Source organism: Schistocerca cancellata, chromosome 1 (assembly GCF_023864275.1).
Source record: "Schistocerca cancellata isolate TAMUIC-IGC-003103 chromosome 1, iqSchCanc2.1, whole genome shotgun sequence".
NCBI lineage: Eukaryota > Metazoa > Arthropoda > Insecta > Orthoptera > Acrididae > Schistocerca > Schistocerca cancellata.
In genome coordinates this window covers 454,583,653-454,596,915 of record NC_064626.1, presented here as the reverse complement: position 1 = coordinate 454,596,915, position 13,263 = coordinate 454,583,653, and the positions used below count along the sequence as shown (strand labels likewise).

At 39.0% G+C, this 13,263-nt stretch overlaps 1 protein-coding gene across 3 annotated transcripts in view; it reads right to left on the bottom strand.

Annotated features, from left to right (window-relative positions):
* LOC126176852 (prolyl endopeptidase) overlaps positions 1–13,263 on the bottom strand; it is a 116,857-nt gene that overhangs the window by 15,729 nt on the left and 87,865 nt on the right. For all 3 annotated transcript variants that reach the window (XM_049924057.1, XM_049924050.1, XM_049924041.1), the window contains exons 11-12: positions 12,635–12,783; positions 12,179–12,542 (exon numbers count right to left, since the gene is read on the bottom strand). In XM_049924057.1, the coding sequence (XP_049780014.1) occupies positions 12,179–12,542; positions 12,635–12,783 (513 nt within the window). The remainder of the gene's footprint in view (positions 1–12,178; positions 12,543–12,634; positions 12,784–13,263) is intronic.

Here is a 13,263-nt window from a genome sequence, read left to right as displayed (position 1 = left end):
TACACAATAGCGATTTTCTCTCTATAACCAAAATTATTTCCTTCATAGATTATGTTTTGCAAATTACACAACCTAAGTCCATGATACTTAAATATGTAATACTTGTGTTTCTTTGGAAATTCTGTCATTATGGCTTAAATATTGTGTCAGTGTTGGACATTAGGCTGATTTATGAAAATGCAGGATTGCTATTTACAGTCACACGTGCTCCCAGTTCAACAACCAAGTAGTGACAAGCAAGGTGATTTAAAGGCCTCCATTAAGTCGTAGCTTCTTCAGCCTGCTAACAAATTGTCTGGACTGTCTTTTAGTTTGGCAGAGGAGACGCAGATCATGTCAAATAGGGTTAGGCTACAGGAGATGTTACGACATGATGAAAGAAATGGTAGGCTACAGGAGATGGAAGTTGTCATTAGTTACTGACAAATGTACTCTGACGTAAAACCTGGCTGATGGCCAGCCTTTGCAGTGACTTAAGACTGAGTTGTTCTCTTAAGTTGCTAGAAATTTGGCAACCCTCAGAATCTTAAGTCCAACTACATGTACTGGTAACAATTGTAAGATGTGGAAGTATTTGGAGAAAGTGTTGTCTTTCACTCAAATTTTTCCATTGCTGTATCTAACTGTAGTGTAGATGTGCTTGGTACAGTCTGAATGCAAGCCAAGAGTTCAAAATCAACACTTCCTCGGTTTTCTCACTTGCATTTCATTTGCATGTTAAAAATGTCAGCCTTCAGGAAGAGCAATGATAAATTCACTTCTTTAACTCCATTAAGAACAAAACCTTCCAGAAAATTTTCTGCTGAACACTTTGTGATGTTTGTCCAGCTCATAGCACTTTCTGCCCGAGTGTTTTCTCTCGATGCAGCGGACATCTTAGAATGGACGATAGCTTATGGCAATCAGCCTCCAGCCAGATGTTCATGAAATCTCACATCTTACAGCTATGATCTACTGTAAATGTTGCTGTTCTTGATTTTTTGATTTGATTTAATTTTATAAGGGAAGCAAAAACAGCACTGGTCAAGTCTGCTGCTGCCCACACCGAAACAGAGTTTATTGTGCAGCATTTTTCCCTGTGTCTCCAGTAAAGTGAACCAATGCCCTTGAACAGTGCAAGGAGATCCTTTGTCAGTGCTTTGATAGGTGAAATTTTTTAAAGTCTAGTTGATCCGAATATTCCCATGGCCTGTCAATAATCCGACCACCAATTTCCTTTCTCTCCAATTAAAGTCCAGGATTGAAAGACTTCTCTTAGAACATGGCTTCAGCATCAATACTTTCCCAGGTTTTTGTTTTTGGACCTCAGCTCAATATTCTACATGGTGTCTCCTTGTCCAGTCTCTTAGTTTTATTTTGATCATTGCCTTCACGATTGTCAGAACAGGTTCCGGTCCTATAAATGGTGTCATCGCCCCTATCCTGGCAAAACTATTGGCTTGCTCATTACCACTAATCCCTGGGTGACCAGGGACCCACAACGAGTTTACTCTATTGCTTTCCCTAGCTCCATAAGGACTTTGTGGCATTCTGCCAAGATCTTCGATCTTGTTGCAGAGGCTGCCAGTGCTTTCTGGGCTGGTTAGCTGGCTGAATTAACGAAAATGCTACATCCTCTGTAGCACCTCCGCTAATTCTCTTGCTGCTCTTACTTTGGCAAGTACAAAATTATTTACTGTTGAAGTGCAAGTTTCTACATGAAATATCTACAATAAGCAAGTGAACAGACTGCAACAACAGTGACATTACAATTACTCAGCGTACACAATGCAATGAACATTGAAAAACAATCCACCACAACAGTCAAAACTTAACTGTAAACATTAGGTCTATGCACAGGTTTGTAAGGTGCTATAAGTGTATTTAGAAACTGTAATTTTTTATTTGAAGTTCTAGTATTGTTCTTGACACTACATAAGGAATTTTGTGTACTTTTAGGTAATGGGTGGTCTGGTGAGAGTTGGAATGTGGAGCACCAAAGGGAAAAGTCAAACATTTATGACACACTGTTCACTTTGGAAATCAAATCGGTTTCTCTATTTCCAGGAGATTTGTTTTGGCATGAATGATTTTCAGTATTCAGGAAGATCTATGGGCTTGATGAAGAATGTTCAAAAGGTTTATTGCATGATGATCCACTTTAATGTATCTGATGATTGACAAATTAAATGATCTTTGAAAATTTAACCATCATATGACATCAATGGGCAAGGTTCAAAAGTTGGATGTGGAGGTATTGCATGCTCCAATTCAAAATGAAACAAAATTAATGGGTGCCAATATCTGCATTTTTTGCTTTAAAATTGTCAGCTGGCTTATGATCATAATCTCACAAAAAGAAAGTATAGGCTCGGTCCTACAAAAACATCTCTCCATCTGGTGAGCCAAGGAGGATGTGTGTGTATGAAATGCTTCCCAAGTTTGTACTCATCACAGCTGATATTTGTTGTCAAAAACGGAGGTGCTTTGTAGTCACAATCAGCTGATAGCCTGCAGGCTGCTCATTAAGTATTGCTGTTTCCAATCTGAGTAAATGGTCAGTTGCAAATTGTCCTCTCCAGAAGCCACACTGATAAGGGAATGAAAGGTCCTGAGATTCAAGTACCTAACATAATCAAAAGCTAACCATCCTGTCTAACAGTTTAGAAAGTATGATGGTCAGACTAATGGGTCGGCAGCTGACTAGACACAATGGATTCTTCCCAGGCTTAACTGCAAGTGTAACTATGTTGTCTTGCCATTACATTGGGAAAAAATCCGTGAGCCAAATGCTGTTGAAGATCCTGAGTAGATGTTGCCTCTGGGTAACATCCAAGTGTTAAATCCTCTGGCTGTGGATGGAGTTCAGGCATGGGGCTGTGTCATGTAAAGAGGCAAGAGCCTGCTAGAATTCCCATTCAGGGTTCAGCTTGGTGGGTGTTTTAACAGAGTTGAGTTTGTTCAACTCAACGTTTGTGCTGGAGAAAGGTAGCAGGATAGAAAGAAGATACTGATGTAGTAATGAACTTTACACAGAGTTGCAAGAAAATTTGTTATGATGCCTAGTCATAATACTAATGGTAGGAAGAGTTCTGTTTCTTGAGCAGGCAGAAACCATCTTACATTTGTTGAGCACAACTTGTTGCCTGAATGAGACATTGCACATAGCCACCAAGTTGGTCAAGAGCTGAATTTCCAAAAGATTATGGCAACAAGTTCCATTACTATTACTGTAACAGTTGTCCACCTTGTGAAATTCATTAAGTGTTGTGTCTACTCATATCTGCACTGTGTTCTGATCTTCAGCCGAGTTCTTCATAGTTGTACGAGTAATTTCTTCTCAGCTGTTTGTTGCTGACTACATTAATACTTGTAAACTAAGAACAGGATGTCATCAATAAAAAATGAGACACTAGAGCTTAGAGTGGGGTTTGCATCCTTGCAGTCATACCTGGGGATACGAATATAATGATACAGACAGACAGAAAGACAGACAGACTATTCTGGAATGGGCAATCATAGTTCATATGCTGCTGATATGTGATATACCAAATTTAACAATGCAGGAAACAACATATTGCTACATACCGTGGAGAAGACACATCAACTTGCAGACAGGCACAATTAAAAGACACTCTCATATATCTTTCAGCCATAGCCTTTGTCAATAAAACACACACAACTCTAACATTCAGCATCAGGAGGTTGTGGAGCAGGAAGGCATGGAAAGAAGGAGCAAAAAAGGAGAGAAGCAGGGCAAGATGGGCAAATGCGTTGGCAGAGGGCTGCAAATAAACAGGGGGGTGGGGGGGAGGGGGATGAGAACAGGAAGGAGATGGTAGGACAGACGGGGTGGAAACTATTGGGTAGATGGCATGGGGACAGTATGTTACCATAGGTTGAGGTCGGGATAATTATGGGAGTGGAGAATGTGTTTTAAGGATAAATCCCATCTGCACAGTTCAAAAAAACTGATGATGGATGAAAGAATCCAGATGGCTCAGGTAGGTAGTGAAGCATCCATTGAAATCAAGTGCGTTACGTTCAGCTCGATGCTGCGCTGAAGAGTGGTTTAGTTTGCTCTTGGCCACAGTTTGGCAGTGGCCATTCATTCTGATGGGCAGCTGGTTGGTGGTCATACCAATATAAAAAGCTGTGCAATGATTGCAGCAAAGCTGGTAAATGATGTGGTTGCTTTCACAGGTGGACCAGCCCCTGATGGGGGCAGGATAAACCAGTGACAGGACTTGAATACAAAGTGCTGGGGTGGGTGGATTGGGCAGATTTTGCACCTCTGTCTTCCACAGGAATATGATCCTTTTGGCAAGCAGTTGGAATTGGGAGTGGCACAGAGATGGCGTAAAACAATGTGCAGGTTGAGTGGGCAGCGGAACACCACTTTAGGAGGGTGGGATGTGTCTTGGGTATGATGTTCCTCATTTCAGAGCATGATGACAGGTAATCTAAGCCTTGGCAAAGGATGTGGTCCAGTTGTTCCCGTCTGGGGTGGTACTGGGTGGTGAAGGGGACACTCCTTTGGTGGCTGGTTCTTTGGCATGGTGCGAGGATTGGGGGTGGGAGGGGGGAAATGACACGGGAGATCTGTTTGTGGACTAGAAATGAGGGACAGCACCTGCTTGTGAAGGCCTTGGTGCGACCACAATCATACTGAGCAAGTGAGTTTTGTCACTGCAGATATGCCATCTCCAGGTAGCCAGGCTATATGGGAGGGATTTTTTGGTGTGAAAGTGATGACAGCTCTCACAATGCAAGTACTGTTGGTGGGTTTAATGTGGACAGAGGTGCGGATAGAGCCATCAGGAGGTGGTCAACATCTATGAAGGTGGCACACTGTGTTGAGGAGAATCACATGAAGTGGATGGGAGAGAAGGTGTTGAGGTTGTGAAGAAATGAAGATAGGATGTCTTGGCCCTACATCCAGATCATGAAAATGATATCACTGAATCTGAACCAGTCTAAGGGTTTGGTGTTCTGACAGGCTAGGACGGTCTCATCTACACTGCCCATAAAAAGATTGGCATAGTACAGCACCCTGTGGGTGACCGTGGCTGTGTCAGACTTGTTTATATACCTTCCCTTCAAATAAGAAGTAGTTGTGGGTAAGGATGAAGATAGTACGGTGTATGAGGAATGAGGTAATGGATTTTTAGTCTGAAGGATGTTAAGAAAGGCAGTGTTCAGTAGCAGTAATACCATAGGCATGAGAGATGATGGTGTATAGCAAGGTGGAGTCAAAAGTGACGAGTAGGGATCCAGGAGGTGTAGGAATGGGGTTGGTGGAGAGTCGGTGAAGGAGTGGTTGGTGTCTTTGACATCAGAGACCAGATTACAGGCAATTGTTTGGAGGTGTTGGTCAATGAGTGCCAAAATTCTTTCATTGGGGGGCACAAAACCCAGCCGCAATGGAGTGTCCAGGATTGTTGCGTTTGTGGATTTTGGGCAGCACATAGAAGTCCAGGGTATCAGAGGGGTGAGGAGGGAAATATGTTCCGAGGAGATGATCTGGAAAAGAAAGTAGTCCTTGCCAGTAGGAATACAGCCTAGACTTAATTTTTGCTAGTTAAGGAATTAAATCAGCACCCCTATACCTACACAGACACAGACTCATTGTACCGTATTTATCGAAGTATAAGCTGACCTCCGCTTCTTTAAAGAGACTCCTTGAGGAAACTTTATTTTTAACATATTCTAACTAATCAAAATTACAAAGTGTTCTGCTGACAAAGCACCTGTAGAAAGTTAACGTTATACACGTTTTAAACTGATGTCATTTGTTGATGGTCTACATTTTGATAATACATGGAGAAATAAAATAAACGAAAAGAACTGATTCACATTAATTTACAGATCATTTTCTTTTCTATGCTTTTTGCTTACCAACTTACAAATATTTGGCCATTTTCTCCAAATATTTTGTGACTAAGGTTGAGGTGATGGTGGGAATGAGAACACATCTATTTATATATATATATAGATGTGTTCTCATTCCCACCATCACCTCAACCTTAGTCACAAAATATTTGGAGAAAATGGCCAAATATTTGTAAGTTGGTAAGCAAAAAGCATAGAAAAGAAAATGATCTGTAAATTAATGTGAATCAGTTCTTTTCGTTTATTTTATTTCTCCATGTATTATCAAAATGTAGACCATCAATAAATGACATCAGTTTAAAACGGGTATAACGTTAACTTTCTATAGGTGCTGTGTCAGCAGAACACTTCGTAATTTTGATTAGTTAGAATATGTTAAAAATAAAGTTTCCTTCGCTTCTATACATATGTGAGACTGTTACAATGTCTCTTGCTTCCAAATGCACTGTCTGCCCACCTCTCTGTCACTTCCTGTGTAGAACCTCCTTTTGTTACTGCCCTACATCACAGAGCGTGCTGACAACACTGCAGCACAAAACACGTAAGTGCACCACTAGCCCTATCAAGACTTTTCCTGTCTCCTGCAGATATGAATACTGTTGTTGAGTACTTATCAAAATTTAAATTCTATTCAGATCCAATTTCATTTGGATTCAGGCTAACTGGAGTTTAAATGTGGTAGATGGTTCACAAGAAACAAGAACATGCAATACAGATTCCCACTGCTGGCAACACGACCTAACACGCTACCTGCTCTTCAGTCCTTTCTCCGCAATCATCCTGGTATTCAGCCAAGCTGGTGTCACTTAGGCTTAGGATGTATACGTGGACGAGGAAAAAAATTCCCGGATTTCTCCAGGATTTCCCGGTTAAAAATACTTTCTCCTGTATGAAAATACACTTTTTCCATGTTAAGTGGCAGTATGTTTTCCCTTGTAACTGTAAAACTTATCAATCCTTTCAGTGGTTGTGGATTTATACACCGGGGTAGAATTGCCTGGCACTTTAGAAAACAAAACTCAGGTGGGGCAGAACACATTGTGGAAAGATGTCTTACGTGCAGCAACATGTTCATTTTTTTCGTATTATGAAAGTACAAGTTACTTTCTGAAGCATTGTAATCAAGATTGTGATGCACTTTTCTAAGCCAGTCATAGCTCATGTAATGTCATCTTGCCAGCCGATGATGGTGGATATTCAGAGCATAGGACACGCGATGTAGTCAGCCAACAGCAACATCACTGCTAAGTAGGGCGAACACACAAATAGGAAAAGGTAATGGTTTAAATTAACATACAGTGTGTTGCTACAGGAAAAGAAAAGCTTTCACATATAATATTGGTCTCTAAGATTAATAAGCTGCAAATGAAGCTAAGCTTTCAGACATAATCTTGATCTTTTTTGCGTGTGTTACACTTTAAAATACCTCACACAAACGCGCCAGTAAATTTTTTTAACAACGACATGAATGTCTCATCTTCTGGGCTCTAAATTATTCTAAGTGGTCGTCCTCAAAGAGCGGATTTTTTAATAAGTCAAACGCTCTGCGATTTAAGAAATTCATCATACGTACGGAGCTCATCTTGCAAAAAGGAAGTTTACTTTGAAAGTAAAGCTTTTCAAACAACCATTCGGAATATTTTCCCACAACCTGTTAGAAACAGGTTCGTTTCAGTGGTTGACAGAGAGCACTGGATAACAGGTGTCACCACGCTTGCGCAGCTACGATAGCACAGGAAGTCCGTACGTTTGTACATGTAAAACATTAAAAGATCTTACAATATGTCATAAAAGAAACAAGACATCAGGTGCTTGCGAATTTTGTGAACCATACTAAAATGCTTAATTCGGCTTAAAGTGTACATTCATAAATTTTCTTGGAGTACCAGTACTGTATTATCTTATGCTTGGTTCTTTATCTTGGCATAATACCACACGCACTAGAAGATGAAAACATGCACTTGAAATGCAGCGAACAGTTGAAACTAGCCAATAGTGTCGAATTAAACACTTCATTTTAAATAAATTAACTGCCTCAACAAAAAAGGTTAATAAAGGTCAAATTTCTTTAACGAACAGAGAAAAACAATGTGCTGCAAGGCGATTAATGCTTGACTGTCAGAAATGTGGAAATAAAATAAAATCTGAAACTAATAACATGTTTTAGCCCTCTGTAATTATGTGAATGTATTTTAATTCAGTTGATTGTTCCCGGCCACAGGAATCCATTTTGTTTTCATTTGACGTGAGAGTAATAAACGAAGACGAAACGGCAAAATCACTCAATGTAAACATGGGTCACGTGGAGACTACCACCTCCCCACTACAACTCAGACTGCTCTGTGCATCAGGTCGAGATCTACGATATTTCCGAACCGGGGCAATATTAGTGGCACTCCCCCTCCCTCGAGCATTGGGGGTAACACGCCAAAAATTTAAAAAATCGACCTTTCAAAACTATCTTCTTTTTGTATTGCACATATTTCTGAAGAGTCTGATACATAAAACATATATGTTCGAGGGAATGTAAGACATTATTTGGTCTTAATTGTGCCAACGTGCAGCGCCATACCTCTTCGCACAGCATTCTTCCATCGCACGCCTATGTATTTTGCTCTGTGGATTTCAAAAGTGTAATATTTTGTAATGTGTGCTATCAAACTATATTCAGGACAGTGGAAATTAAAATGTCCTGTGGTGCCTCTCCTGCTCGCAGTTGGCTGGTTTGACATCCTGTCCCTCTTTTTTAAAAAACACCCTCGCAATTAATGCTGGATGGGATTATTTGTAACTGGCAGAACAAGAACTCTTCAAAAAGTTTGCAATCTTTACTGCCTATTAGCTAAAAACTTGTTTTGTGTGACATAAAATTAAATATGGGAGACATAAAACCAGTAAAGACAAGAGACAAGCAGGACGGTACACTTTTCTTCAATCCTTTAAGTCCGAGCATTTTTTTCCTCTCTAATCTTGCCACAGCTTTATACGGCATACTTCCCTTTCTGGGAAAGAATCTATTACCTCATCAAAGTTCGTCAACATTTCGCTACAAAAAAACGAAATGTCGTCGTCTAATACTATAAAAGCTGTTCATACAAATAGTACCCAAGACTGGTGTGGTTTCTCGCTCTGGTTACATGTATTTTGTCACTGTCTGCCAGATAAAACAAAATAGGCCTGCCTAATATTGCAGCAATTGTTACACACACCAAAAAACATGAGACTGTTTTGGCACAATGGTCATTTTTATAACACGACAGAATATAATTCACGAAGAACCAATATCTAATGCCTATTAGGCCTACTACAAGCAGAAAGTTTTACATTAGGAAATAGCTTCACATTTCATTCATACTCTCTAGGTTCTGAAGCATGAGATCAAAAACTAGTAGTATGAAATTTTTATATAAATTTAGACTCTCCATATTCTTCCATAACTTGTTAGAGTCCCCATTTCTTCTCCTTCCTTGTTCTAACAAACAATATTGTCATCACCTATTCTGTAATTATTCCTGGCAGTGTCAATACTTATTCTCTAGTTAGCTTCACTAACAACTGCCACTATCACTGGTTTACTTATCCTGAGTTTATTCTCCAGTTAGGTGTTATTACGTGTTCGTACAATGCGTTTTCCGTGCTACTCCCAGAACAGAATTTTAGCGGCTGTTAGCCAAGGACTGTATAACTCACCCTTAGCAGTGTAGCAATCTGGATAAAAAAATTGTCAAAATTTCATTTTCTTAGATACAAGGAGAAGACAATACGTAATCTTTGTTACCTATTATTCCTGTTAATCGTTTATTTCCACTATGGTAGTCTAAATCTGTGGATTTCGCTGGTAATTACAACAATGCTGACAGCGGTTGTCATTCAACCGTTCGGTTTTGTTCGGCACACCTCTTATAGCCCTGTCCCCTTTTGTCTGCAGGGAAGTTTATTTCTAAATGTGATGGGGAGTCCCCTGGCAGACATCACATACACTATGCACGCATTCAAAAATCAACTTATGATTCATTCAGAAATCAACTTAGAATTTGTTCAAAAATGTTCAAAAACCAAAACTGATACGTTTCAAAATCATATGAATAACTGATAGACCAACATGCGCTGAATGATAGGCGCTTTGTGAAACAAGATCTTTTTCCTCAATACTATGAATTTGGTGCCCCCATCCCCAGTGAAATTGTCGCCCGAGGCAGATACCCCGTTTTACCCCCGCCCCCTAGTTCCGGGCCTGTTGCACATATGTGAATGACAGCTTAGACGCACCAGTAAAATTTTTCCGGACAGCATCTGGCTGCCTGTTCTTATTGCTTATACAGCTAACTGCCACAATTCTGTAGCCAGAAGCGGGAGAAGATACTACCCATACGCAACTCTAGTGCGCACACGCGTGATCTCACTTTCAACTGCTTCGACGAATCAAATCTAAACAGATGTGACATCACACTCATCAGAGGCAATTTGTTGTTATGAAGCATTACACAGTACTCCTAAAGCCTTCGACTCATTTTACTGTTGGCAGACGCTTGTATGAGCGCTGTGTTTTGTTGTTGTATATGGCGCATTTTCTTTGCAACTTAACTTTTATTTCATTTTTTCCCCTCTTGTTCATGTTTTATTGCTGCAGTATTATACTGTAGTAGTGAGATACAGTAATATCATTTGTTAGAGTATTAGTTCTTACCAGTCAAAGCTACAAAAATTTAACTGAAAACTAAAACAATGAAAAATTCATGGAATTGTAAAAAATTCCTGGGTTTTTCCCGGATCTCCTAGTTGTCCCAGGTCGTATACACCCTGGTCACTGTTCCCACTCTTAATCGTTTCACGCAGCTGTGGTTGAGCAACTGTGCAACATGGACAGCAATATCTTATCGGGCACAGGTCACATGTTAACAACAGCAAATAATAGATAAATGAAAGGTCGCAATCACATTTCAGTCAAGTTCTCAAACTAGCCCTCATCTCGCAATCTACTGACGTCTGTTGGTATTATCTCCATGCTTGGTCTTGCCACTGTAATTTATTCTTTTGATAATTTCTTTCAGTTTAATATGATTTATTTTCTTTGTTAGCCATGTCATTCTGGATTAATTTTTCTTCTTGTTTCTTCTGAACATCATCATCATGTCCTACAGGTGATTAAAAGTTAGTAATGTTTTTACACTGTATTATAGTACGTCAACAGCGATGGAATTTCTCTTTTGCAACCCACTTAATAAATCATTATAGTCTCTCATAACCAAACAAATTATTGATATGGGTTCTGAATGTAATAATGTTTTTTGAAAAACTACATTTTCAATTTTGAATGTTACCTTCCTTAAAAAGAATCACTAACATTTGTATACGGTTTCCATACATATATGAGAACTTTTATTACAAACCTGTTCAAATACAAGAAGCATTTGTAAGATGATAGCATTGAATTATGTTTCTTCCTGTGTTTCACAAAACTGTCAAATTTTAAGCAGAGCAATAAACTGTTGTAGAGGCTAGTTCATCTTTTGTTGTGTACCCCTTGCACTAGTACCATGCAAGTCAAATATCACATGACTGTTTGAGCAATCAATACTGCATAGAGCACTTCATCATATTGGGAAATCCTGACTTTGTTAGAACACTAATATCGTTTGTCCAGTCCTGCCTTTCCGAATTCTTCAAAATAAATCTGCATGTGACCTCAATAGCCAAAACTTCTTCAGCAAATTTAGAACAACCCCTATATACTCTCAAACAATGTAAAAATGTTGCCCTTAGTAGCAATAATTTAATCCACAAATATAAGACAATCCCATGTTTTTTTTTAATGAGGGATTTGAGGAAAAAGTCTTATCTTATAATAGGGTAAGTACAGTATGCCTATTAACAGCAGCAGTATCCCCTATGCTTATGCCTTTCAATTTTCATCTGCATCTACGTGATTAGCCTTCAATTCATACTGTTTAGCAGACATCTCACAGAAACACAGACAATTTCTCTACTGTTCCACTCCCTCAAAGCACATTGGAATAACACCTATATCCCTTCCATGTGCGATTTGATTGAACAGCTTAAATTTTTTATTTTATTTTATTAATACTGTTAAACCACAAGTCCGACTATTAGTACAACTAATAAAAACAGTACAATTACATACTTCATGAAAAGTGGAAGTATAGATTTGTTGCTAAACTGCTCTGATACTTTGGTAGTTCACAATAAAATAAATAACCTGAAGCAATATTATACTAATTAATTGAACAAAGAGTTCTTCTCAAGAATAAACACGTTTAAAATTTATATGAACTTAACAAAAAATTACCTGTGTTCCATCTCCATCTGGAACTTTCACATTATGAAGAGGTGAAAATTTAAGCAGATTTTCAAAATGTTTTTGGTCATCTGAACTGCCATAGTCTGACACCCACGCATAACCAATTGTGAACTTATGAAATCTCAGCATATCAAGAACACCAACTTGAGCTATAGCTGCACCAAAAAGCTCTGGTCTTTGGTTTATACATGCTGCTACTAAAAGTCCTCCATTAGAACCACCCTGAATAGTAAGTTTGTTACTTGATGTGAATTTTTCTTTTATAAGATACTCAGCAGCACACTGGAAATCATCAAACACATTCTGCTTGTTGAAAAGTCTACCAGCATTGTGCCAAGCTTCCCCATATTCTCTGAAAGGAAAAAAAGAAAGAAGAGAAATTACTCAAACATCTTAAACACATAGGAGTACTTATGCAGTATAGATAATATCATTCTTTCTTACCCTCCGCCTCTAATATTAGCTACAGCCAATATACCCCCAAAGTGCTGAATGAACACCAGTCTTGTAACACTAAACGTCGGTTGAATGCTGACATTAAAACCTCCATAACCATATAGCAGACATGGATTGCTTCCATCTTGCACTAGACCCTAGAATATTTTTAAAAAAGTTATACTGATCCTTCATGTGGGAAATACTCAGAACAACTTTCGACAATGGTTATATAGATAATACATTCCAATTAAAATTACTTTTTTATTGACACATCGCAGTGGCATGGGACAGTGTTGCCAGCATGCAGCCAGCCACACTTCACAAGGCAGTGTACATAACATACGAAACAGTCAACACAGTGAGTACATTGCACTCAAGAAAGAAGTACGATTGGCTGGGGGCTGTCCCTTATCACTCAACGTGCTGAAACATCAATCGAAAATTAATTCTAATTGGATTATAGTTAAAAGTTAATAATCTAAAATGACAACAAAAATGAATTTTTACAGCTTTCAAATGATTGAGAGCTGTACTATTGTGGCTTGCACTATGATACACTATTGCATATACCATAGTCAGCAAATCTCGTTTCAGTCACCTAGCACACACTGTACTCATCTTGGCAATTTCTTTGT